Source organism: Oncorhynchus tshawytscha, linkage group LG11 (assembly GCF_018296145.1).
Source record: "Oncorhynchus tshawytscha isolate Ot180627B linkage group LG11, Otsh_v2.0, whole genome shotgun sequence".
Classification (NCBI taxonomy): domain Eukaryota; kingdom Metazoa; phylum Chordata; class Actinopteri; order Salmoniformes; family Salmonidae; genus Oncorhynchus; species Oncorhynchus tshawytscha.
In genome coordinates, this window is record NC_056439.1 from 27012718 (window position 1) to 27040564 (window position 27847).

Here is a 27847-nt window from a genome sequence, read left to right on the forward strand (position 1 = left end):
AGGAAATTGCTCTTGGCAACTATTTGTTCAAGAGCACCAGAATTATTTTTTTATGGCAACACAGTGAGCCCCCATTGGAAAACAGGGCAGGTCCCCCTAATGAGTAATCTATTTCAAAGCAGTCGTGTCTGGGCATGACAGTTTACTGAGAGGCTTGAAGAACTGGTAATTACCAGTGTTACGGGGCAATTAATGCATATTACACTGCGCCACTCATGGATGCGACTGTCAGCTCCCCAATAAAAATGAGCACTCTTCAGCTAAAGGGTGACATTAATTGGGCCTTTAATGACTATGCACAGGAACCAAGCCAAAGAGGAACAAAACAGGGGACTCGCTCTGACTTCAGGAGCGGGGTGGAAATTGGACAAAAAAATGAGATTAATTGCTGTTTAGAGAAAAAAAAATAGGAGGGGAAGAGGGGGAGAAAAGGTTGGAATTATAGGGTGCGGAGAGCAACGGCTGGTCGTGGAGATGACAATTCAATTCATTATTTTATATCTTCTGTACATTAAGGAGGAGGAGGACGCTGTAGGCTCATTTAGTGCTTTGTGCGTCTTGGGTTTGGTCTGTGGTGAAGGGCAAGAACAGGCAATAAAGACATGAATATGGGTCTCTCTGCTTTTAGAATCCTGCAGACACTATAGCAAAGATGGTGCACGCTCCCAGAACCTGTACGGAAATGATCCAGAAAAAACATGGAATAACAGGAAAAGGAGACCACGGGGTTGGAATCTTTCTTAGATCTAGTCTGAATAAATAGATCAGGTGTGACCAGAGATATCAATGGCATTCTGAGTGAACCAAGGTGATGAGCGTATATCCCAAAAGCATCAAGTTATCTTCTCCTCAATATAGGCCTAATGTATAGCCATATAGTGTGTCTTTCCACTTAAAGCAGGCCATAAAAACATGAACCAACCCTTTCATCAAAAGTAAATCTACCAAATTCTGGGCCCCCTCTCGAGAAACGTTTGTTTAGAAAGAGATCAAGCACACACACCACATTAACTAAATTAACGTGGTTGAAGCTTTGCACGTATTGCACACCACCTGAATATGCAAGCCTCCAAATCACCAAAATATCAGCATGCAAAACATGCAGTCATTTGCATGCATTTTAGATGTTGTATTTCCTTGCCATTTAAATATGCGGTTAGAAAGAGTGTGGCTCTGGCGCTGTCAGACTGCACACTCACACTGTCATTGGGCCTGATAGAACTTCCCTGCATCAAAGGGGCTCAGAGCTGGAGAGGAGAATGAGCAAATATTTGAATTGCAAAAACACATCATCTTCCGAAAGGGAGAAAATTCAAGAAAACTTCCCAGAGTTAAAGACCTACATTTCCCCCCAGCCAACAAGCGAACCCTCAGCAAACTGGAGGGAAAAAAGAGAAGGGAACAAGATATCCAGAAGATATTCAGCATAAGAACCCTCCTCGATAATTTAGCATATCCACATTTGTGTAATGGGATGTGACACATTTTAGAGGGGCTTGAGGAGAGAATATAATGTGAGTAGAGAACCATAAAACATTTTTAAGCTGCCCTTGTATTGACCAGAAATCCACCGTATAAATCCAGGGGTTCTCAAACTACTGGACATGGTTTTGATTAGACTGAATAATTACTTAAGGCATCTTCTGAAGTGAGAGAATGAGCAGAGCAGCACCATAACACGTTGGCTACAAAGACATTTTCCACAAAACCAACAAAGCCATTACCTTCTGCCTGGAGTACCATTCTCTAAAGCACTCAATACGGCGATTTCAAAACCTTTTAAAATCACTAAAAGTACCAGAAAAAATACAATCACACTCCAGGACAGTCTTTGACAGCTTTACGACTTCTGCAGCAGTAGGAAAATAAAAGTGCAATAAATAACTTTCATGACAAATCAATATTACGAATCATCGCATATTTGAAAGTATGATTTCCTAAATCGACGCCAGAGTAAATACAACATTTAAGCCAAAAGTTACAAGTCTGGCCATGAACGACACTAACAGCAATAAACACCCATCTTGAGACGAGTGGGGGAAAATACCCCTGCTAAGAGAAAATACTGTTCTACAGAGTTTAGGAATAACATTATTTATCATTGGGTACAAAATTATCATTTGCATTTAAATAGTGGAAAATCTGAACATCCCAAATATCTCAAAAAGCAAATATCTATATGGGATAGCCTACAGCTTTGGAGCCTTGGGGAAATAAAGTGTGGGAAAAGCATCAGGATCTACAATTATGTCACATATCTGATAAATAAATGCATTAGATGTAGCTTGTTGTGAGGTATGAAGGATTAAGGTAATATTGGTCCACATCTGACAGGCCATTGTAGGGTGGGATAAATAGGCTATGGATCAGCCCAGTCTTTTAAATCCAACTAAACAAACAGGGCCTTCTCATGTTCAAATCACTCTTAATCACCCATTTAAAATACACAAGTCAACCGATAACCACATGTTCCTTTAAGTGATCACTACTTGTATGTCTTAAAACAGGCTGTTTGCGTAAACTCCACATTGCGCCACCCTCCCAACCCAACCCTCGTGTCAAGCAGACTGTCTACATGTAGACAACCTGGAGACAGGCCTGAACAGAAATCAAACCTGGATGATGGATAGCTTTAGTGCACAGCGACCTCTGTCACAGGGGGCTTTCCCTAAATCAATGGGAGTGATAAGGCCCTGCTCCTACAATGGTCACCATGGTATGTTCAGCATCAGGCCTTATCTGTGGAAGTCTGACTAATAACTCAAGACAAGCCACGACAAAACCACTAAACCCACGTTGTCAAACACAATTTACAATGTATATTCCCCCTCCTCTTGTGCTGTTAAAACAGTAATTATGAGAGCCAAAGTGATACGGGCCGTTGTGTAGTTAAAGACTGAGCCGAGCCCGCTGGAGGGCATAGCAGGGAGCGCTCCCTCCGTGTTTAGCTATGGTGTGGAGAGAGACCAGGGGTGATGTGGTGGCGAGCCAGCCAGGAGACTGACACGGACTGAGGACCGAGCCCTGAGGGACATTGTTGGTCCCCCTCCAGTCCTGTCAGAGCAGTGTGGGAAGGGTGATACATGCAGGGAAGAGTTGGAGGTTGAAGTTGAGAAGAGGGCCGACAGGAAATAGCAGCATACACTTGGAGAAGATTACAGCGTTGAGCATGTTAAGACCTTTCAGTAGTTTTCCATTTGCTTGGCGTGTGCGTGTGTGTGTGTGTGTGTGTGTGTGTGTGTGTAAGAAATAGTGTGTGTGTGTGTGTGTGAGGAGGAGGGGCGAGAGTATAACTTTCCACGCAGTGGCATCAAAATGGGGAGGGAGACCAAACATGACATCAAACGAAGCAATTAGCTGACCCCTTTCTGCCAGAGTCAACGGTTTAAAAAGCCCCGCTTCTAAAACGTTGATTAAAATATGTTTGCTTTCTCATTCAAAATGACATTTGACAAGGTTGGTCATATTTCAACTAACTACAAAAACATTCTTGTGGCCATGACAATTTTTCCCCCATCACTTTGCAAGGCTGCAGGTAACCTCGGGGCGAGTTTCCCATGAACTCTGCGCTACAATAGAAAAACGGGCGAGAAAATAAGAGCTGCTTAAAAGTTTTACACCAGCGTGTTTAGTTTCACCCAGGCAGCTGAGGCAAAATGTTTTGCGATCATTATTCAGAGAATTTTTCCCCTTTTCTAATTCAAACCACAACCGATTACTCAAAACGGAGCTGGTAGTCTTTTCTCTGCCTGCGACACCCTGCTTAGTGGGGACTCAGGAGGCTGTGGACTGTCAGCAACTCAGAGGATAGAGTTTCCCCAAGCTGCTAAACCCCCTCAACGCCAAATTAGGAGAGGTGTAGTGGACTGCCCTTTCCTATGCCAATGCAATCAAGAAACCTATTTTTCAAATGTGATTCAAATTAACAGTACAAGACAGTAAGAATTGAATAATACTCTCTGTGAAGTCAATGTTGTCATGGTTGACCTAAGGTTTGTTCTTCATAACGAGATGATGACATTTTTGTCGACCCACACAGATGGAAGAAAGTATTGAGCCGGTGAACTAAAAGCTAAAACTATAAGTTTCTGAAACAGTATCTGAAAATTGAGTGCATGACAAAACTACAGTATAATAAGGCTCACATTGACTGAGTGAGTGGGAGTTGCTGCTGGGATCAGAAATGGACGGGCCCAACTCTGTCTGAAGTCAATTGTTTTCACATTCATTCCAGTCTGAGGAGAGGAGAACGTGAACGGCCGGGCTGGACAGCGAGCCAGCCTTGGCTTAGCCGCAGCTGTGCTCAAATTGAAGTGGCACTTTTGATCAGAGTCCTTTCACCAGACAACTCTATTCTGCCCCCTCATTTCTAACCTTCCTGACACACAGACGGCCATAATAAAAATAAGACTGGTCACCTTAAAACATACAGCCGTCATTGAAGAGACAGACCCTGGGTTTAACATGGACCAAGATCCGCAAGCCTACACGCCAGCTGATAGAGATATCCCTCAAAATGAGAAATGGATTTCTTTGACGTCTCCGCGGCCGCCATTCAAAGGGAGTCGCTCAAAGCCCCAAACTCGGACAGAGTTTGTGTTTCACTTGTTTAAAAAAATATATATGTGTCTGCCTCTGTTCTCGGGCATCAGTCCAAAGGAGAGGATGGGATATCTGCCTTGTCCGTTTCAACCTCCCGCATCTGATGAAACATTACAGTGGATCATACCATTACGTTAACCCTTTCAAGCCCCGGCCACAAAGGTCTGCACTCTGGGCCTCATTTACGGCCCACAAAAAAAATAAAGAACATTACCAGGACATATCTGTAGTCAAGGACTTCTGGTTGGAGGGACCCATTTATCATAGGAGATTTAGATTAGTGCCCGACTGCCTTTCACCTAATCGTTTATATAATGTGCGAGGCTTTCGAAGAGGCTAATCTGTTGACCTGATAGATATTGTACATTAGCCCTCCAGAATTGATGAGTGAAATCAGAATGTCAAAGCTTGGATGCTAGCTCCTCATGTGTCTTTGATTACACGCCACTCCCACTGATGGCTACGAGGGCAGGGATGTTAAAACTATCAGGCAATCAGGCCGGCGAGAGACGTGAAACTCAAACCAGAGACGGGAGAGGAGAGTGCTGGGAGCAGGGTCAGGGGGGGGAACTTGGTTTTGCTGAATCTCTTCAGCAAATGCCAAGCCAGCGTAGAAATAAAGACAAGTACTAACGTGTATTACATGGGTGTATCTATTTATCTGACAGACCTGTTAATATCATTATTGAGAAATAATACAGTGATATAACACAACCGCTTTTTATCCGTTTCTGAATATATTGCGTTATGGTACATCCATCAAACAATGTCAGGGTTACCGTTAGATGTAGAACTGGTCTTACCTAATACATAACATCTACATTTTGTATTTCATTTTGTACACTTTAGATGTATTACTCAAGTGCAGATATTCTAAAAGAGCCCAAGGTAGGTAAAGGAGACAAAATAATGAAAAACTGCTGATCTTAACTGTATATTGATTCATTTTTTGAAAAGCTTTACATTTGAACACCATTCTGATTAAAGGATACTGAACAATGGAGACAATATAACATGAACTTTTAAAAAATGATTGCAAATATCTGAAATTCATTTATTCTCCTGACATTGTTGATTAGGTTGGAAATAAGGAGCGACTGGTGTTTGGTGACATTTATTTTCTCAGAGTTTCGTTTATAACCCTCCTATTAGTCAGAGTGGCTTCGTAGCGAAGGCTGCTCGCTAATTGTGATTTATTCAAGAAGACCTCTCGGCAACCAAGGGTTCCGTAAAAAAAAAAACACGAGAAAAAACAACAACTTTTGGTTGACCCCGAGTCGCCCTTTGAGTCTCAAAAGACTCTTTTCGGGTACAAATCAGCCAAGGACCTTCATGTGTGTGACTCTCTGAGGTCAGTACACACAGAGGTCACACTGTTACAGAAAAGAGATCTAGGAAAACATCACAGGCTGAATTATTACACACTGTAGTGTGTGGGTGGACACGGCAGAGTGGTACGTACCACATTGTTCCACTTTGTACTAAATTTGTTCCAGATTAGGAAAAGAAATCTTCTACAGCGTAATTTATCTGGTCCTTGATTATAACGTCAAGATGTGTAACTGGGGAAATGTACGGCACGGGTGCCCAGAAAACCCAGAGGGGGGTGCAGGGAAATACACAGCAGAAAAAGTACAGGGTTGAGCAAGGTACAGTGGGTCTAGAAACAGGAAGCAGTCATGTGGCTTATCTATAAAGAACTAATCACCAGCTCACAGCACCACATGAGTGATATGAGTGATGGGTCTAGGAAGACCATGAGTGATATGAGTGATGGGTCTAGGAAGACCATGAGTGATATGAGTGATGGGTCTAGGAAGACCATGAGTGATATGAGTGATGGGTCTAGGAAGACCATGAGTGATATGAGTGATGGGTCTAGGAAGACCATGAGTGATATGAGTGATGGGTCTAGGAAGACCATGAGTGATATGAGTGATGGGTCTAGGAAGACCATGAGTGATATGAGTGATGGGTCTAGGAAGACCATGAGTGATATGAGTGATGGGTCTAGGAAGACCATGAGTGATATGAGTGATGGGTCTAGGAAGACCATGAGTGATATGAGTGATGGGTCTAGGAAGACCATGAGTGATATGAGTGATGGGTCTAGGAAGACCATGAGTGATATGAGTGATGGGTCTAGGAAGACCATGAGTGATATGAGTGATGGGTCTAGGAAGACCATGAGTGACATCTGTACTAGAGAGTTGCTATTTTAAAACAAACAAAAAGGAAAAACATCTATGTTCTTTAGATTATCACATTTATTCAACACATGGATTTTTGGGGGGGACTCAAACTAATGTCAATATTTGCATTTAGTGGTCTGTCCTTATCAGATTAATATATAAATATAAGACCAAAAATGAATATATCAACAAATTATGTGAAAATGAAGATGAACTTAACCATCACCACTTTATTACCATACTTTATACTGTAAAATCAGACTTACATGCAAGTGGCTATTAATATCAAAAATACCAGGGGGAAAAGTAATCCTCCACAAAAAGCTGTTAAACACTTGAAATGTCTTGAAGCTAGCACAACCAGAACTAAAATATGCATTCCTCTTCTCTCCATTTCAACCGGAGAGAGAGAGAAAGAGAAGGGGGTGGGGGAACACCTCTCCCTCTACACCTAATGCAATTCCTCAAATGTCACGGGAATGTTGCTAGATAGAAAAACAAAAGCCCAGATTGTTTCCGTTCAATTGGGCATATTTTATCTGTAAAGCCATGCCGGAGAACGTGGAGCAGGCAGGGTATGGATCCCCTTCTTTCCACCTCCATTTCCTCTTGACAGCCATGAGGATCATGGTCCAGTGCTCTCCTTCGCCCTCTGTGTACAATAGAGGGATATAGCTGATGACTTATGGGCCTTTTCTGCCCTCCTCTGCACCCGTAGCCCCACAATTAAGCCGTTTCAAAGTTTCTGACTTTGGGCTGCTATTAAAGCCCACTGTGGAGCCACATAAAATAAAACACTTACAGGGGTTTTATCTGAGGGCCCTTAGAAATACATTACATTATAACAACCCTCTCCTAACAGTATGTGTGTGTATATAAAAATGTATTCAATCCACCCTTGCCGTTCCCTACAATGGCTTGAGTCAACATGCTAGAATAGCACAGCCTTCATATGACAACACCCAGCCCACACAGCCATAATTATCCTACTATCTTCAGCCATCTCTTTGTAGGTTTCTATACATGCAGACATTTCCGACAGCAACGTGTGCAATGTGTGTGTGCACTGGCCTGTGTGTGGTGTGATATACAGTGGATTGAGTGGTCGTTCTGCTCGGCGTGCACACACCATTTTTCACAAGGCAATCTTTGTGTCAGGGAAATAACAGTGGCACGTCTACCGTCACGTCGGTTCTAACACGACCGGGCCCCAATGTCTTTGGGGGGGTCAGGGGCCCGCGTTTGCTCAAAACCATTCCAGCCATCAGAATTCTCCTGTATAATTGGGTTTTTACAAAAAAGCCATTCTAATCCAGGCCCACTCCTCTCTGTGCGGCACCCCCTAGACAGGATCTCACAGGGATGACAAATGCTGCTGACTTCTGCCTGGAATGAAACCCGGAAGGTCAACCATAGAAGAAGAAGAAAAATGCTTTTTTGTTAAATAACACGCATGGCTCTACAAGTCTTGATGACATAAATCGTGAAGGCTGACAAAAAAATGTTAGTTCATTTTCAGAGAGAGAGAAGTTCCGCAACCAAACAGAAATCTGTTGGTGAGGCATGAGGCTCGTTGCTCATGTTGCCTCTTCCATTTACTGAAGGCTTTCTTTTCCGTCTTAAACTAACTGTCACACGGCAAGGCTGGGGATATCCCCCTAACGCTGGGGTGACTCTGTGTCCCGCTTCTCGTTTCTACACACCGCCCGCCGTGTCAAAGCCACTCGCAGCCGCCCTCAACGTTAAACGACAAATTTGGATAATGCGCAGACAGGCAGAGACAAACCCAGTCAAATAAATAGGTGACATGGAGGCTTAACGCCGAGCGGTTAAATCCCGAGGCTGCTGGAGACCTGAAGTGTTGAGGATTACACCCCAGACGCCTTAAACAATGCACCCAAATGTGCGTCCTTAAAAGCATGAAATCCTTAAAGCATCAAGCCTACTTGTCATTTGCCATTAGTATTTCGGAGTTGCTCGTGTTATACAGGAGTCGATGTAGCTTTCCAGCTCGGTGTGATGTGTTACAGCTGTGGCCCGAAAGACTCTCGCTGGAAGCCCCGGGGGACCTCCATTGTGGACTTGTTTTTCTAGCTGTGGTATATTCTCCAAGAGGATGTTGTAACAAAGGAAACAATCAAATGGAGCACGTTCCAACTCCACATGGGGTATCCACAACATTATGAATGGGAGGATAAGACGATGTCGGGAGGAATACGGACATTTCTACCCAGAAAAGCTGATGTCAACACTTTCACAGTGAATGGGTCAAATTAACTCATCCACACCTGGACTTTGTATAAAAACATTGTCCGTAAAGAAGTAACACAATCACTTCAGTATGTCCTCTTAACGTAGGACTATTGTCGCTGAAAATTACAGGAGTCCTTCTCAGAACCACTACACTGTGAATCAACATCACTATCGCCACAGTCTTGGAATGGCCCAACGGTGCCTATTGTCCTCTTTGCACATGTTTCTCGTGGCGAGGTGAGGTGGCGAGGTGCGGTGTGGCACGACACAGGTCTTGTCCCTGTCACACTGGCACCCCAGAGGCACGGGGCCCTGTTCCCGAGGACGGCCCTGTAATGTCTGGCCTCATCGGATCAGCGCTGGCTGCGGCCCCCACTCAGGTGACAACCTCTATCTGCTCTGGCTCTATGATGGCCCCGCTTTGCTTCTGCCACTGGGCCAAAAGTACACTCCCATTTACACATAAACTGCCCACACACAAACACACACCATCGTGCACCATACACAGCATTACACACATGTACACACTCACACGGTACACTGTGTATTGTACACACAAATACACAAAGGATACTCTCCTAACCAAACATACCTTATCCTGTATCTCATAGTGTCCAACCATAACACTTTCCTATAGAGACAGATACATAATCAACTGAACGCAACAAGGCTTGTCCACAAGTGAGCAAGTCATTACAATTTATTAATTAGACATTCCTGGCCTTGCTGCTTAAGGATGTACCACAAAATGATGGACATATCCATTAAAAATGAACACATTATAGCAATTTCTTACATTCAAATTTTAATTTGATGTCAGGGCTATCAGATTGACCATGCTAAGACTATAACAGAATTATCATGCAATTTCTGCTGTAAAAACGGTAGCACACAGTTGTGTCTGAAATAATTGGAAAAAGTTCTGAAATTAATCAAGATGTCCGATTGCAGCTGTGTCAACTAATATAAAATCTAACATAAAACAGCTCTCTATCTGTTCGTTAGTCAAGGTGTCACGGAGCAGATTTACCAGATTCTGTTCATTTATGGGGGAAAGATCTGTCATTCACAGTGAAAGCAAATCTAAGAAGCAGTAGATCTGTTCTGTTTGTGATATTTCTATGCTTTCCATTTTTAAGTTTCATTTTTGATCTTTTACTTTCGGTTTTGTACACCAGCTTCAAACAGTTGCAAAAGCTATATTAGTGGTTATGGAAAATATATTTCTCAGTGGTTTAGATGGTACAATGATTCTCTATACACTATACTTGCTCGTTTTGTCGAATAAATTGAAATTAGGTGAACTATTAGAATTTTAGCAACCAGGAAACGGTGGAGACATTTCTGCATAGTAGATCTTGAAGAATGAGCATTGACATGTGCTTTGAAAATGTGGAAACTATGCGTAATCTGTAGACAATATAATATGAAACAGTATGACATCATTAGAACAAAGAGGGAGGAAGAAGATACTACTGGGAGAGAGTGCGTTTCATCTACGTCAACAACAGGCAAGTGGTCAACGTGATGATGTATATGGCAAAACCCAAAAGTCTTCACCCCAGTTTCATAGGAGGGAGAAATGAGCCATATTGTCCCATTATAACGCCATAAATCAGAATCTGACAGCTTCTTATCAGATGTAACCTTTTCAAGCCTCCATTAGGAGCGCTAACATTTTCAACTCTGACACATTTGCAGTTTACGAATTGCACAGCTGATTAACTTTGGGTAGAAGCGAGAGAGTGGGCCGGCGATTACGCTCATTTCCACAAAGGCCGTTCATCGTCCTGTATGGTGTGGTGGTGGGGGGGGGGATGAAGCCGGAATCTAATTATTTAGTTCTACACTTGCCCTTTTAATCTGTACCAATATCATAATCACAATGACTGAAAAAGGCTTTTGTTGTGGAAAATTAGATTCTGGGGGTTTGTTTAGCTGATGCATTATCATTTAGAGATAAAGTGAGATGTGTTGGTAAAACCGAGGCTACATTATGATTTACTTGAGTGTCTGGGAAATTATTGAAAAATGTGAACTTGGCGATCAAGATTTCACTGTGGTCATTAAACAGACAGGCCTAAAGAATAATTGGACAACAAGCATCAGATAGATGGAGGGAGAACGGGTATCAGCACTTTGTATCCCCCTGTCAGAAATGCTGCTTTTAAGTAACACCAATGGCCAGATCAGAGGAGAGACTCTGGCATCCCAGACGGACATTCACCCCTCAGCCCAGTCCCCTGTCCCCTCTCAAAAACACGATACACACATCATTCATTCAGAAGAGACCCAACAAGATGGCCTAAATCAATGAGTCAAACAAAACCATTGCAACCCGTATCGTACAGCATTGTAAATCATGACAGACCGCCAGAGCACATTCAGATACACAAACAAAGGCTAATTGCCAACCAAAGTCTGCATAATAAATGACTATACATCTAGAACAAACACATCCCCACCACCCAGCATTTATTAGGATACCTTTGCCAACAATTGATTTACATTATCATGGAGGAACGACGGGGGCAGTTCCTTAGGAAACCCACTTCTCCTAAAACACACAGGAGGCTCATTATTTGTGTAATATTCAATGGCAGGTGAATCATTTTTATGCAACTCTGGATAGTTGGGGGAGATTGATAACTCAATGATTTGCCCATTCAGTAGGCTGCCTCTGTCTCTCTCTCTGCCTGGCTCGGAGTCTGGAACGCCAGCAGCAAAAGATTGATGGGTAGAGGAGACCAATGGCTGCCGTGGCAATGCCGTGCCATCTCATCCAGGCACTGGGCCTGAACACGCCAGTCTCTTCCTCCGTTCGTCTCGCGGAGCCTCATAGCGAGGCTCAGCGTCATTACCCTTCACTCCGCTGAAGAGGGGTTTATTATGAGGTTAGTGTGTTGGCAAGACTATTGTTTGGATGATGAATGCTGTTGGTGAGGGCTTTGGAGGGAAAATTAGTTATGTTGTGTTTTCGTTTCGAGGAAATACACAGCCGGTGCTCCCTTTTTAAGGCTGGAGGGCAAACAAAGAACAATTAAAGCGAGCCCTGTGTGCCGAAGTTCGGTTAAAAGGCAGGGAGGGAAATACATGAAAAAATAAGCAAATCACTGGAAACGTCAGTCAGGAGTAGTGAAGTCATTCCACAATGTGGCGGTGGTATTACAAGGTCATGTAGAAGGGAAACCAAAGGGCTGGGACTGCCTCCACTGGAACCTGTCTTTGAAGAATGGGTGAATGAAGGAATGGACAAACACAAAGGCCCTCAGCCCTCCAGGACCCGTCACATGAAATGATACCGCTAATGAGAAGAGAAGGGAGGATGATGTCACCCCATTATTCTCTCTCCCTCCCTCGCTCCCCTTCTCTTGTTCGCTCTCTCGCTCTCTGGCTTGACATGGTTGTGACTGCAAACAATGCAGTGACCCAAAATTCATTGCCTTCCTCCCTTCGACACACACACACACACACTAAGTGCAGGGGCAGCTCATGCCTCTCAGACTCTGCCATGCAGGCCTAACAACACGAGGGAACGCATTCAAAATGTCAGCAGTAAATGTCAATTAAAAATTACAAGGGTGCTGGGAAAGGTGGGGTCTGAAGAAACGGACATGTTTTTTGACACGGCAGCGTTTATCAGACCAGGCTGTTGGCTGACATGATGGGATCTACACTGTCAGTTCCTTAACGCACCCCGACAAGGCCACTGCACTGAATACCAATGAAGACAGGAATGGACAGATATCTTAGGTTCTTAGGCTTAGAGATGCCATCTTCCAATCAGTTTATCCATTTTGTATTCCATAACTCTAGTTTAATACCAAGAGCTTCGGTTGAAGCAGGTAGACGTATCACAACCGGCCGTGATTGGGAGTCCCATAGGGCGACGCACAATTGGCCCAGCGTCGTCCGGGTTAGGGTTTGGCCGGGGTAGGCCGTCATTGTAAATAAGATTTTGTTCTTAACTGACTTGCCTAGTTAAATAAAGGTTAAATTAAAAAGAAATAAAAAAAGATGGGTAAGTACTATTGTCCTCTCAATATAACAATAACAGACTAGACTACATGTACTTTGGACTGGGCACAGAGGCAAAGTCTCAGTCGTCTGCTGTTATTGCTGCCATGTCGTGCTGCCTGTGGTACTAATCATAGGACCTAATAGGAATAAAAGGCCCGTCTCTCAAACGTTGACCCGTATATCATGTCAGATTTGATCGACTGAGACAGTTTTCATTCAAGTGTTTTCTCATTAAAACGCCATTCATCCCCTCATGGTCTCGGAATGTTCTGGAACCCGGGCCGAACTTTTTTTTCTGGTCAACAACTTTCTTAAAGGGGCTTTAATGAGGCCCACTAAAAATGGCAGCCATCAAAGATGGTCCTTCGAGTGTCACACTCCAGTGACATTGGGTTCTTGGGGTCGCCAACATTATCAAAATGCCACAGAGCTCATAACATTTCTATCCCCCCTGCCTTTGGGAAGCATGCCATTTCCAAATAAAACTATATTAGACTGAGAAAATAAAACACATTGTTGATTATGACCTTGGCATCCTGCTAGTCGCTTTCATTTCACTGCTCAGTATATTGTTGAATCATCCTCCCTGGAAGGCAGATGTTTGGTTAGATGGCATCTGTTAAGTCAATCAGGAAGCCATTTGTCTATACACATGCTTAACGCTCTCCTGCTGTAAAACTATTCCACCTCAGTTTCCTAATTTACCTTTTAATATAAATATCGGTAATATCATCAAAAGAATCCAAGTAGTTATATTTGTGACATACGAGACTGACAAATTGCTGTCAATTATAACTGTCATTATCACACTGCTGGAAAACAGATTAAATCATATTATTTCGCCATTATGACCTTTTAGATAAAATGACAACTATCAGTTAACCAAACAAATTAAGGCTGTTCTCTCTGCTGGCTCTGCCTGGTCTCTGGACACAGCATGGGGTGGCTGGAACCTTCCGGCACTGGCCGCCATATCACTATGTGTCAGCGGGCCGTCACAGCTGAGTGGGGCCAGGGTTGGGGCTGTAGTGGCCAAGTTGTGAGGAGGGGGGTAGGAGCGCTGGGTGTGACCTTTCAGGCTCGGTGCATTCGGAAGCCATGGTCGAGGCAAGGAGAGATAGGCCACGCGCAAGCGCTTTCACCCCTCAATTCTATTCCGCCATGCCCTGACACAAAACACACTTGGGTTGTTGTGTCGGTCACTTGGTTACTAAACCTGTAAGGTGGGGTTTCCATGGCGCCTGGCACTATGGAAGCCGTCAACACGGTGAGTGAGTAAGAGAAGCCCTACTGGCCAGGCAGGCGGGCGGTCTGGGTGCTCAGAGGGACGATATGGGTTTATTTGAGCCACAACGGTGTGAATGATGCTCTGGTACACATCATAGATCATTTCACCAGTACAACCCAAGGACTACAGATTTCTACTTGAGCACTATTTGTAAATTTGCTGACCAGATGAAAAAAATACTTATCTTCTGAGAAAGCGGAATTCACAAACGGCTGTTTTACAACCCCTCATTCCTCACTTCCCCTCCACTGTCGCTACAGTTTGTTTTAAAACGAAACTTCGTTAACTCCTCGAGGGAGACGTCGTGGGCCTGGCTTCCCTCTCTGAGACTCCCTGGCAGATGCCTGGAGTGTGAGTACTACTCGGAGACAATGACAAGAGGTCCTGTGTTGTATGCAAGGGCCTCTACACGAGGCCGGCAGCACGCCTCCGTTCCTCCCCGGGGTGGGACTCTCCAGCCCCCCTCCCTCATTCCTGTCCAGGGGTTCTCATGACAACAGAGTCGAAGGGATTAATTACCCTTCCGTTTCACCGCGTTTCCCTTCAAACAATGTGTTGTGTAGTCTGGAAAACAATCCAGCCCCAGAGACGCTTCTTAATGGAAGTGACTCGTGTTGTAATTTAGTCCTACTACACGTACGTCCATGCAGTGACCCTCTTCGGGAGGAACTGGGTAATGTTACACCGTGGGGATGTTTGGAGTGGATATGACCTGCATTTGAAGGAAGTTGTTCTACACACAGCTATATGACCTAGGCGTGACCTACCTTCAACAGACAAAAAAAAAAGGTGGGAGCGGCTAATGATGTGAAAAGGGGTTTGATTGGAAGATGTTAGAAAGTGTACTGCAAGCGTAGTATACTGCAAGTTTGGGTGGTTTTGCCATGCAGTGTGGAAATCAACGAGAAGACGTACCTGTTCCAGTAGCTCCAGAACTGCTCGTTCAAGTAGGTGCGATGGCTGTGGTCGTCCCCAAACGAGGCCTTGCTCTCAATCCAGTGGACAATATGGCCTTCCACAGCTGAAACAAGAAAACACAAAAAGGTGATAGATCTGTGCATTTACCCTGGTCTAACCCTGCCTTTACATTCAGGCCTAAGATGTTTTCCAAATGAGAACAGTCCTTTAGAATGTCTATCCACCCACTATAATAAAAAAAACAAGTGGATTGTTTAAACTATAATCATATTATAGTCAGCTCTAATCAGCCAGTATAATCAAGCAAGCAATAGAACTAGCATTTGGATGAGGACATGTGACATTTTCTTGCTAAATAGACCTTGAAGCTTTTCAGTGACATCAACTAGAATGGAAGGGGAATGTGTATTGTTATTACAAAGGCTTGACACTTGTAATCATATCCAAAAGAGCTGTAAAGGCTAGCTATTTTAGCTAACTGACCATAGCAGTTACAAGTGAAAATGAAATAACACCGCTGACATTTATCGTGTAAATAAATACGTACCGATTGGCACCTCCAGAATAATGTCAGGCGTCTTGTCATAACCTTTGGTTCGCAGTTGGTTTTCATCTGCAGAAATCACAGTAATTTTAGCATTTTGACATTTCCCCATATTATAGTCCTTGAAAGACCTAAAGAAAAGCTGACACATATTTGGTGACAGCATGCAGTGATACAGTGCAACATTCATAATGTTGTATCCACTCAAAAGCATTGGCTTGGTTTCTATCTTCCCTAGATTGACCTTTCAGAAATCCAGTAGGTCTTTCACACCAACCAGCATAGTTTATCCAAGATGCCTTTCTTTACCACCGCAGCACACTGATAACAAAAGCTCAGTGTTGGAAAAGCACCAAGACACAGCCGATGACAGCAGAAAACAGGGAAACCATTAGCTACATCTGACACTTGTACTGCCACTGCACAAAATGTATAAAGCCTGGTAGTTACTCCACTCTCCACAGCTCCACTAGCAGCAGCAGTAGATGGGATGGTGGAGGTATAAAGCCTGGTAGTTACTCCACTCTCCACAGCTCCACTAGCAGCAGCAGTAGATGGGATGGTGGAGGTATAAAGCCTGGTAGTTACTCCACTCTCCACAGCTCCACTAGCAGCAGCAGTAGATGGGATGGTGGAGGTATAAAGCCTGGTAGTTACTCCACTCTCCACAGCTCCACTAGCAGCAGCAGTAGATGGGATGGTGGAGGTATAAAGCCTGGTAGTTACTCCACTCTCCACAGCTCCACTAGCAGCAGTAGATGGGATGGTGGAGGTATAAAGCCTGGTAGTTACTCCACTCTCCACAGCTCCACTAGCAGCAGCAGTAGATGGGATGGTGGAGGTATAAAGCCTGGTAGTTACTCCACTCTCCACAGCTCAACTAGCAGCAGCAGTAGATGGGATGGTGGAGGTATAAAGCCTGGTAGTTACTCCACTCTCCACAGCTCCACTAGCAGCAGTAGATGGGATGGTGGAGGTATAAAGCCTGGTAGTTACTCCACTCTCCACAGCTCCACTAGCAGCAGCAGTAGATGGGATGGTGGAGGTATAAAGCCTGGTAGTTACTCCACTCTCCACAGCTCCACTAGCAGCAGCAGTAGATGGGATGGTTGAGAGTCATAAAGCATAAAGAAAGGGACAGAGACTTGGCATTATAGCCGCTGTGAGCCTGACCCCTTCCTGCACGGGCCACAGCCATTGTCCTTGACTCCTGGCGCGCTTCGCCCATTATCCGCCCAACACCTGATTTAAAACTCAGTCTGACCAGGTCATTCAATTCCGGGGGCCTGCCTCTTCGTCACCAGCCAAGCTCGACTAATGGGCCAGAAAGGGGGACAGAGCGGAGAGTGGTCTCGAGGTGGAGGGTTGAGAGAGGAGAGGCGAAGGTCTGTGGCAGGCAGCCTACAGCCAGAGGCCCATAGTGGTGGTGGAGGGGCGGTGTGGTCTCTCTCCTAACACCTACAGGGCTGTTGACATTGTCATGCAGCGCCAATCCCCTTTTTACATCACCTTTGATTAAAATGAATGGCCCGTCCCGACTGTAGGGGAGCTTATTTCCAATCCATTTATCAGGCTAGGTGTAGTGAGGCAGGGCTGCCTCTGTGGCCCCTAACGCCATGCTGAGGCCCCTAAACTCGTGACAGTTTTAGAACAGTCATCCACGCAGGCCTGGAGGAAGGTCAACACTCCAGGCCCAAATAAATGATGTCTTAATGACAGAGGGAATTACTTTTTTTCCCCTTCATCACTCATCTGACCGAGGGGAGTGGATGGGGGAAATTTCCCTCGAACAATTTCACACCTGGACACTCACTACCTTAACCTAGACTCTCTGGACAAGACAATAGTGGATGGGAGGGAAGGCCAAAATAAAGTAGAAAACACATTTGAAAAGCCTCTAGCGTTGCTTGAGGGGAAATTACCAATTGTTATGGTCAACAGTGTGATTATGGCTAAAAACAGACTAAGCTTGATAGCTAATACAACATTAAAACCAGGGCATTTGTTTGGATACTTGCATTAGATGAGTATTTCGTCCGTACTCAGAAACATGTTACTCAACATGAATTCAGCTATGTGGGTTGTGTTGCATAAGCAAAACCCTTTCCTAGAATAATCTATTCATGAGACTACAATACTGAAGATGAACACTTAAACAGCATTAATATTAAAGGAACAGATACTACTTCATGTCTCTCCACCCCATTCAGGAGGAGGAGGAAAATAAATCTGGGCAAAAACTGACCATTTTGTAAAATGTTCTAAATGAAACCATTTGAGTGAGGAAACCTGAGTATCAAACATTAGGTCAGTATCTTTGAAGCTCTTATTTCATCAAATATTCATACTGGGCTAGCGCATGAATTAAACATACAGGGTATTAGATAACACAGCTCCTGGTTGTTAGTAAATCAATGGGAGATAACACCCACTACATCACTCGTGTCCACATTTCCTTTTTTAACTCTCCTCCTGTGAAAAAACAGAACGCATGGCCAGATTACTTTAGCTAACTGTTGTGGTGTGTGAGAGAGAGCTGTAGTCTTACCTAAGAAGGACAGGTTTCTCTCCTTCAGTTTGTCACGTAGGAGCACCTCGGCCTCCTGGCCAATAGCACTAGGGGTGAATGGTTAAGGACATACACCCACCAGCACTCAGTCACTTTTACTCACTTTTCAAAGGATAAACACGGATGTCGCTCGAGAGTCTAGATCAAATCTAGCACATACTGGTTGTGACTCATAGCCTGAAAACACATTGTAATGGCACAGAATTTACCACTCATTAATGATAAGTCCAACTGCATTTGAGAGAGAATAACAGTTTCCCTACAAATCCATCAAATTCCACTGCAAAAAAAGGACTTATTTTTTCCCCCTGGGAGGTGAGTTGCTATGGAAACGGCAATCCTCCCTTAAAAGGGTTGCTGTGGCAACAACGTGAGAGTGTGCGTGAATTAAGAGTATGTAAGGGTGTGCGTATGTGTTACTACAGGGACTGAAGTTACCCATCAACCTGACATCGGATGAGACAGCTACTAAGCTCTCATGCTAAGCTATGTGCTGTATATGCGTATCATATGCCCCCTACCCAACGTAATCTGAGCAGGGGTTTTATGGCCATCCATCAAAATTAAACTTGAACAACAAATCTGCAGATTACAAAAACTCACTTTTCTGAGGAAACAAAATGTTGAGCAAATGCCAATTTGGCAAAACGCATAGAGCCTCTGGACCGTACTGCTCATAACAATGAATAATCAAAAACAAACAATAAATGTGCCTTTAGAATAAATGCCATTGTGAATTAAGGGAAACTGTGGAAAGCATTCTGCATTCATGAAGGGGCAGATATATGCATAATTAGCTTTTTTGGCAAAATGCTAAAACTCCTTCAGGCATTAAACCGCCCCACACACACACACACACACACACATCACTCAGACACTGGCGATTAATACATGCATGCCCTGAGTGACACACGCAGCAGAGCCAATCTTCTGATGTCCACATGGAGCCGTTCCAAAAGCACATAGGAGTGGGGCGGTTATCATGAACTGACCGTGGCGGAGTGAGTGAATGTGAGTTGACGCTGGAGGGAGGAGGGTGAAAGGAAGGTGAAGAGGGGGGGGGATGAGGACGGAGGGCAGGATGGGACAGGGTTGACCGCCCCTGAACAGAGAACAAGCCCCTGCCACACCGCACCCCGATCCTTGCCCCACGCAAACATAGCACTCCCCAGCTGCTTGCCCCTAAATATTCAAATAGACCACCCCCCCCATTGCGCCCTCTTGCTGCCCCAACCCACACCTTCCTATCTGGGAGCGAGGGAAAGAGAGAGGAGGTAGTGGTGGTGGTGACCTGGCATTGACAGCCCATGACTGCCCATCTCCCACTCTCTGATCACTGGGCCTGCACTGCTGCACTGATAGGGAGGGAGAGACAATGATCAAGTGAGAAAAAGAGAGAGAATGAACAAGAGTGTGATAGAATAAGACAAAGAGAGAGAGAGAGAGGGGTAGTAGCTAGGAGGGCTATATTTCATGTGGCAGTGACACGCCAAGAACTCTCCATGGTGCTGATAACTCGGACTGCTCTCTTTACTGAGCAGGCAGGTGAACAGGCAAACAGGGAAAGGTCAATGTAGCATAATGGCAGTAGAAGACACCTTTCTAATGGTAGAAAGTCATATTTGCCAAAACAACATTCAATGTACTCTATTGCTGATAACTCAAACAATTATTTTCAGGGGCCCAGAACAACTTCAACTTTGCTTAATTTCTAGACTTACAGTATCCCCCTTCCTGGTCCATTTGTTCTATTGGACTTGTCACATTTCAAGAGCCACTTAACCCACAGGAAGTAAATAGAAAATGGCTGTGAATACGCATGCCTACCCCCTTCCTGTGGCATAGAAAAATTGGGCCTGATTCACTCTGTGAACAAGAGAAATGCATTTACATCAGCCGCCTCCTCCTCTCCTCCACCCTTCCTCTCCTCCACCCCTCCTCTCCTCCACCCCTCCTCTCCTCCACCCCTGCAATGGGGACGGTGGGGAGTCAGGATGAAACACTTCCCCTCTGAAGCAGAACTTTTATGTCAGGTGAAGCCAGACACATCTCATCCCCTTCAATAGCTCCTCGTCAATTTCAGGCTTAACATTTATGGGTAAGGATACTGTTTGATGCAGTCTACCAGTGGTCCATAACAGCAGTCATTTATTGTGCACTGAAAAGAGGGGGAAGAAATATTACAGCATCCAGGCAGGGGGAAGGAAGAAAGAAGCCCACACACCCGTTAAAAAGGGATGGGAATCATGCTTAATATTTCTGAATTTTAACTCACACACGCAAGACAAGCTACAGGACATTAAACACGAGATAGATACAGTACGGATTCATTTAGAACAAATAACACACATTCACTATTTCAGTGATAATTCAATTACGTTGTGTGGAATTATAATGTTATTTGCTACAGTATAAATGTATAATTCAAATACCTGGTAGACGTGATTGGCTAAAGCCTGGTCTGGAATCAAAGACGGCTCCCGCAGCATGTTGTTGAGGACTTGCTTGGAGGCTGCGAGTAGGACAGAGAGAGAGCCAGCACACAAACTATCGTTAGTCATCCCAGTCCCAACAACGCCCCAATCCAAATATCACAAACCTTTTAGAAATGTAACAGTGACCGAGGAGATACAAAGGTGGAGGATCAACAGAGTAGATAAACACCAAGGTCAGGTTTACCATAATTTACCCTGCTGATGCCAGTGTTACTGCAGTATTTCTAGCCTAGTCCATCGACCTGCCTGGCTGCTTGGAGCCTACTGAGATTTTCCATAGATAAAAGTTTCACTCGAGAGCACAGGAGCCCCATGTAGTTTATCTATGTTATGAATGATGACTATTTTGCCTCTCTCATCCCCATTCAAGCTCTACTAACATTATAAATCAGTGAGCTGCAAGCCGTCGGATTGATTCCCTATTACTGCAACAGCAAAAATTCCTTAAATCATTTTTTAAAAGATTGGGATTAAATGGATTGTATCATTGTGTGACGAAATGGTTGAGGCGCGCCATTCTAATGATATATACACACGATCGTGACAGACTCACTGCATTACTGACAATCTCGGGAATGTTTCTATTCATATTTCAGACGTGAATGGATCCTGTCCAAAAACACAGCTAGCTAGGGAATCTCTACCAGAGATGTGTAGGTAGATAGGGCTGAAGACAGGAAGTCTAATTTGAAGGGTTTATAGAAAAGGAGAGGAAGAGGAGTGAACAGCATCCAGTGAAATAAAATCGACTTAAAAGGACTGTGGTTTTATAAGACCCAACTTCCTATACAAGCCTCTATTAAACCAGAACCTTCATTATGACGAGATCTTTGCTAGAACACATAAAACGCTCAGAACCTCCCTCCTCCCCTCGCTCTTTTCCTTCCTTCATAGATGCTAGTCTTCTTGTGTACTATCACACCCCCGGCAGAGGAAGAACAAATATGATCCCTCGTCTGCTCTTCCCAGTGCTGAGAGAGAAACGAGTGGAGGGAGAACAAAGCCCAGTCAGCACTCCCCTCTCTCTTTCCCTCCCGCTCTCTCTCTCAGGGCTGTGCTTTATGTCTCTGCTCATTTTTCTCAGAGATTGGTACCTTCACACGCAGATCCATACCATGCTCCCGCACAGACAGCGCCGGCAATGAAGAAAGAGGGTTATATTTTCCCCTCGAGTTAGGACACCTCATGACAAATGATAATGGATAATCAATACAGTGGGAAATATGAGGCAGCAAACTTGATGAAGCCGAGAGACATATTACTCGCCAGCAACACTCGTTTCTCTTAACAAAGTCACTACTCGACTGTGCCTAATAATCTGAAGGAAAATCAAAGCACCCACAACCACATCAGCAATATTGGCAACTTATTCCACTTTAATGGCATTTTGATTGATCCCCCTCCCCCCTCCCCTCCTAATGGTAGTTTTATAGATTTGACGCTGCTTCTGCGAAACAGCCATGTGTAATAAACGTTCCCGAAGGCAAACGGCCACCACTAAAGCTCTTCTTACTAGCACTCATAATAGGAGGTTGACCATCACCACATTCTAGTCTCTCACATACAGTAATACGACACTAACACGTATACAGTTTAGCAATATGCTAACATGCTCCCTTTCCCTCCCATCTTGTTATTCATTCGCTATTTTTTCGGAGTAGCCATGATAAGTGTTTGTTTCTTTTCGTGGTCTTTTTGTTGTTGTTGAGAGATAGGGTTATAAATAGCCATAAAGAGGGCGACCTTGGAGCTGACATTGTGGAGTTTCAAGCCAAGCAATGACCTGATGAAAATGGAAGACCAGGCCGCTAATAAATCAGGCTGCCTTTAAAATGACTTTACCCTAATGCTCATTCATCACAGGCCGGCCTTAATGCCATTTGCAGGCCGGGGATCGCCCGCCATGCGCCGTGCGCAAACACGGCAGTAAATAACAACAGGGCCCAGCCCAGCATCCCCGTCTCCCTCGCATCGCTGCAGCCTCCGTCGAATATCAGCATACATTTATTCAAAGACACCCCCGCCTCGCACAGCACTGCACACCACGGCGCCGTGAGCTGCACCACCACACACACACACACAGAAAGAGACACATACACAAAGAGAGAGACGCACAGACACGCACACATAAATACATACACTAGATCATCACAAAACAACAACACACACACACACAAAATGTTCCAGCCACACATGCAGAGAACAAAGCCTGCAGCATGACTTTACACCTTGTAAATATACACCGAATGTATTGTAATTGTCCCATGTTGGCATCAATTCTGACTGAGGTATCATATCATCAACATCTAAGGCGCAGGAGTGGGGAGGAGAACATTAGAAAGAAACACTTCACCTCCCATTGGGATTTGCTAAAGAAAACAGCTAGCGTAAAAGAAACACACCACAACATCCCGTTTAGTCGAGCTTCCAACGCACAAAACAAAAAGCTCAATGCTACAAGGTAGGTAGCTCGGTACTGTAACCACAAGAACGTAACTAGTAACCCTGCTTGATTTCTCTTTCCTTACTCATTTCATTTGTATCATCTCTCCCCCTTGTTCCAGTAGGGTGAAAAAGTCATTATGCGAAGAAAAAAAAGCTCATTAGAAGGCAACATTTGTTGAGGGAGGACCGTTATAAACAATAATGGATGGCGGTCGTTATTGCCCTCGACACTGATGAGCTCCTCGGCAACTTTGTTTATTCATTAAAAAACAGAGTCCTTTTTTTTTTTTTTCTCATAGGGGACCAAGCCCTGCATATCCCCCCACCCGAACCCAACCACCCCCTCATCGTTCCCATGCACAAGCCATTGAGCTGCGGAAGGACACTCGTTCATCAAACGTCACGGAGCAGGAAAGAGACGGCTCCTGATAATGTGCGCTGTTAAAGCTGATTTTCCATGATGAATCTCGGAGCATATAAATTGGCTAATATCTGAAAACATTTACAGATACTGGAGGAATTGACTACTTGTGGGACATGATAGATGAGCCCCAGACACTGGCGGACAGCTCGGCAAATCTCCACGGCTACCTAAAGCCCTCATTTGATTTTCCAATTTACTCCTTTTAAAATGTATCCTCCCGCTTTTATAAAAAGCAGACGAGAGAAGGAGAGAGAGAGAGAAAAAGTGTGTTGTTCCTCCTGCTATGTGTATTATGGTGCTGGGTGGTATCGACAGCGCGGGAGGAGCAGAGCACCAGAAGGGGTTGCTGGGGCAGAACTGATCTACTTCCACCTGATTTTCCCTGATAGCACTGAAATGAAAGTGTGCGTATGGTTGGGCTGGGGTGGCTCTACCATACGAAGCTCTTCCTGGGTCAGGCCATAAGACTGCAGCAGGGGCTGACTTCAGTTCCTCTGATGAAAAGGAGTAATTAGCATACTTGTCAAGTGAGGTGCCACACGCCTGCTTACCTTGCCCACAACCCCCTCCTCCGACTCTTTATCTTGCTTCCTCCTTGCTAATGAAGTGCCCTGGCTCTCATTATTCAAAACAAAACGGATGTATGAATGTGCGAGTCTTGCTCCAGCACCAATCTTGGTCATATCTTGTGCAAACAGGAGGGAGAGAGAAGCCCTTAGTGACAAATAGGGGAGAAACCATAAGAGTCATAAACAGTGGGTCTAAAGCTACATCCATTTTGTGATCAACAAATTAAATCAATGAAACATGAAATATGTTGAAAACCATGGACATTTTTCAGAAATGTTAACATCTAATGTAGGCGACATAACCTTGCCTACATGGTTCTCTGGTACATGGTTCTCTGGTGAGCGAACATGACAATAAATCTTGCAGCGGTCCAATTGCATAGTTAGAAAACATGGAGCAGGAATTTAATCTGCTGGAAGGCCTTGGGAAAAAGGAAAAGGTCAAATAGCTAGCAAAATTGCCTCCTCAAAAAAGTGTATCTAAATCTAGAGGCACTTCAACTCATGTCAGTGGGGAGAATGGAGAGAGAGGGATGGAGGGAGAGAAGGGATGACAAGATGGGGGGGGTTGAGATCCCTCAGTCTCCCTCTCTAATCTCCTAGTTAGTGACTGCTAAGAGTATCATCATCATCATCATCATCATCATCATTATCCATTGGCAAGCCTCAATACATTTAAGTCATGAGGTCAACTAAGAGACGGCAGGTAGTCTAGTGGTTAGAGCGTTGGGACGGTACCAAAAAGGTTGCTGGTTCGAATCCCAGAGCTGACAAGGTAAAAATCTGTCGTTCTACCGCCAAACAAGGCAGTTAACCCACTGTTCCCCGGTAGGCAGTCATTGAAAATAAGAATGGACTTGCCTAGGTAAAGACAAAAAAGAAAAAAAGAGACCAATCAACATTTAACTTCAAACACTGTCTAGTCTTCATCATATTATGGATTAGAGTGCATGGGTGTAGGTTTATGTATTCTACCTAAATACACAAAGCATCCCGATATTATTGAGAACAATTGTAAATTGCGTGGACCTAGAATGGCAATACTGTCCTCTGTAGAGTGCCGTTGTCTCTCTAGGAGTAAAGGAGAGTTTTCCTCAGTACTACCTGCCCCCTCCCCTCTAGCCAGTCTGTCTTCATGAGACGAGGAACATTATGGATGTTGATATCATATTCAATACGTGACGAAACTGCTTTGAATCTATTGATTTATTTACATGCGCCACCAAATAGCCGCGCTATCGTCCTGCCTGAGTGATGCTCCCTTTAATCTTTTAGCAGGAAGAGGAGGAGAGAGGGGAGACAAACCACCAGCAAAACAAAACAAGGAAAAAGACAGAAAACAATTTAAAAGTCTGTATTGATCTGGCTGTAGTGATTGTACATATATTCCACAGTCCCAAAGGCCCAATTTCTGTGTCTCTTAAATGCAAAGGAAAGAGGAGAATAAGAAAAGGATGGCGCTAGTCCAAGGAGTCGCTCACCCAGTTGGGGGTAGATCCCTTATATAGGAGAAGTCTATTGATCTTTGCAGACTGCTCGCTCTCCTGCGACACACACACCACACAGTGTGTCTGGCGGAGGGGGGGGGGGCAAATGATTGATACGCCTGCCAATAGCCCTGAACAAACCTGTTAGCTAATTGCCAGCAAATACAATTATCCTAGCATTGTTTCATAATGGAAACACATTACATAAGTCTAATATACACACAGGGAGGTTCCAGATTTGACCGTGGAGCCTGTGTGTGCAGCGCTTCATTGCCAAAGGCCAGGCAGGTCACCACTGAGAGGGGAGGCGATAGAGGCTGTGTCAATTTCTAAGTCACACTCACACAGGCTGGCTAGCAGCAGAGAACCAGCTCTCTGCATGGGAAAGCTGCATGGATGACACAGCCTGACTATGGCTATATTTGTAGTCATGAATGTATCTATTTTGTACAGCCTATACATCATCTGGCATTTTATTGTCAAGAGATTGAAAATAGACATTTTTCATTTTCAAATGATTTGTCTTTACAATGTGGATGCTTGTCGTCACCACAAAGCTACATTACAGAAGCCTTACTAATAAGTATACAAGCACATACGTCTGCAAATAAATATTGAAAGTCTGTTTTTACATCAAATGCATATCCATCGTAGCAAAGGTTCCTTTCACCTTCATGTGTGATCCCAGCATCTATACTGTACTGGAGGGATGGGCACTCTTATTTAAAACAGTCCAATATCCCATCACTTGTGCGAGTATAGAACTTGGACTATGCGGATATCAAAAATAATAATAATTTTTTTTAAAAAAATATATATATATATATATATATATATATAGGGAGAGAGAGAGAGAGAGAGAGAGATATATGTCATGATACTATTTGAATAGAGAAATCATTTCAAATGCCCGTCCCTACCGTACAGCCTTCGAGAAGCTAATCTCACCTAGTTCCAGTGTTTGGGTTCTGTGTGGGCTGTGTCTCAGACAGAGAAGGCCTCGGCCTGCCTTGCTCTACACACTACGCCGGCTACTATTTTGACAGGCAGTGGATAACGGTGGGTCCAAAGCAATCACAGACTTGACTTTGACAAATGGCTGTGCTGTGGAGAAGTTGAAAATAACACACATCCACTTTAATCTCGTTCTTGATTAAATCGAAGGCGCTGTGTTTTGACACCGTGTGATTCACTCATAAAGCAGCCCACTGGCACACACTTTCCAGGATGTGTCTATTGAAATGATGTGGAATCATTGTGTGTGTGTGTGTGTGTGTGGGATGTGTATGAGTGACAGACAGAGAGAGAGACAGAGAGAGAGACAGAGGAAAGAGGAGAGAGAGAGAGACAGTGAATGAGAGGAATTAGAAGGAAATGAACACAGAACACTCATCTGAATGAATTAGGTGAGGTAAAGGATCCCAGAATCAAATGATGACGATGTGAAGTCTCAAGGTTGAAAAATACCAACAAACCACACAAGAAAGTAGAGATACTTAACAAAAAGAACCCTTCCAAACAAGCAGGCTACAGTATGTCCTCCTGAACATTTTGCATAGCAGGTCGTGTTTTCCACTGCATCAACGAAGGGGAGAATTTATGCTGCAACCAAGAACAGTCCAGGGACCTAGACTGTCAGCCAGCAAAGGCAAACATTACACAGGGGGTGAAGGACTATGAAATACCACAAGACAATATTCTGTCTCTCCTTTCTTCTCCTCAGAATAAGCAACAAGACAAATATACAGAGGCCCGACCGGTTGGGTTGATGTGCTGCGCATGGTGGAGCAGAGATGGACAGAGAGCAATTACCCTGGTGTTCACGGCTCACTTTGAATATGGCGGTGAATATTACTCATAAACCTTTTACAGGCAAGTCCCCCGAGCTCACTTAACAGCCCGTTTTAATCATCCAGTTGACACTTGGAAAATAACTAAATGTTTTTTCTTCACCCAGTGGCAAATTAACTCCTGGTTCGCCATCCTGTTGCTCTTTGTAATGTTACCATGTTATTGTGGGTTTACAAGGTATGTGGTAACT

At 44.2% G+C, this 27847-nt stretch overlaps 1 protein-coding gene across 4 annotated transcripts in view; it reads right to left on the reverse strand.

Annotated features, from left to right (window-relative positions):
• The window catches only part of cdin1 (CDAN1 interacting nuclease 1), a 78471-nt gene that overhangs the window by 22594 nt on the left and 28030 nt on the right, over window positions 1-27847 (reverse strand). For 3 of the 4 annotated variants that reach the window (XM_042329978.1, XM_042329979.1, XM_042329980.1), the window contains exons 7-11: window positions 20819-20898; window positions 20495-20544; window positions 18366-18433; window positions 15821-15886; window positions 15271-15376 (exon numbers count right to left, since the gene is read on the reverse strand). In XM_042329978.1, coding sequence (XP_042185912.1) covers window positions 15271-15376; window positions 15821-15886; window positions 18366-18433; window positions 20495-20544; window positions 20819-20898 — 370 coding nt within the window. Of the gene's footprint in view, window positions 1-15270; window positions 15377-15820; window positions 15887-18365; window positions 18434-20494; window positions 20545-20818; window positions 20899-24301; window positions 24436-27847 lie in introns of all 4 variants that reach the window. The other variant, XM_024437091.2, reaches the window with a different exon arrangement.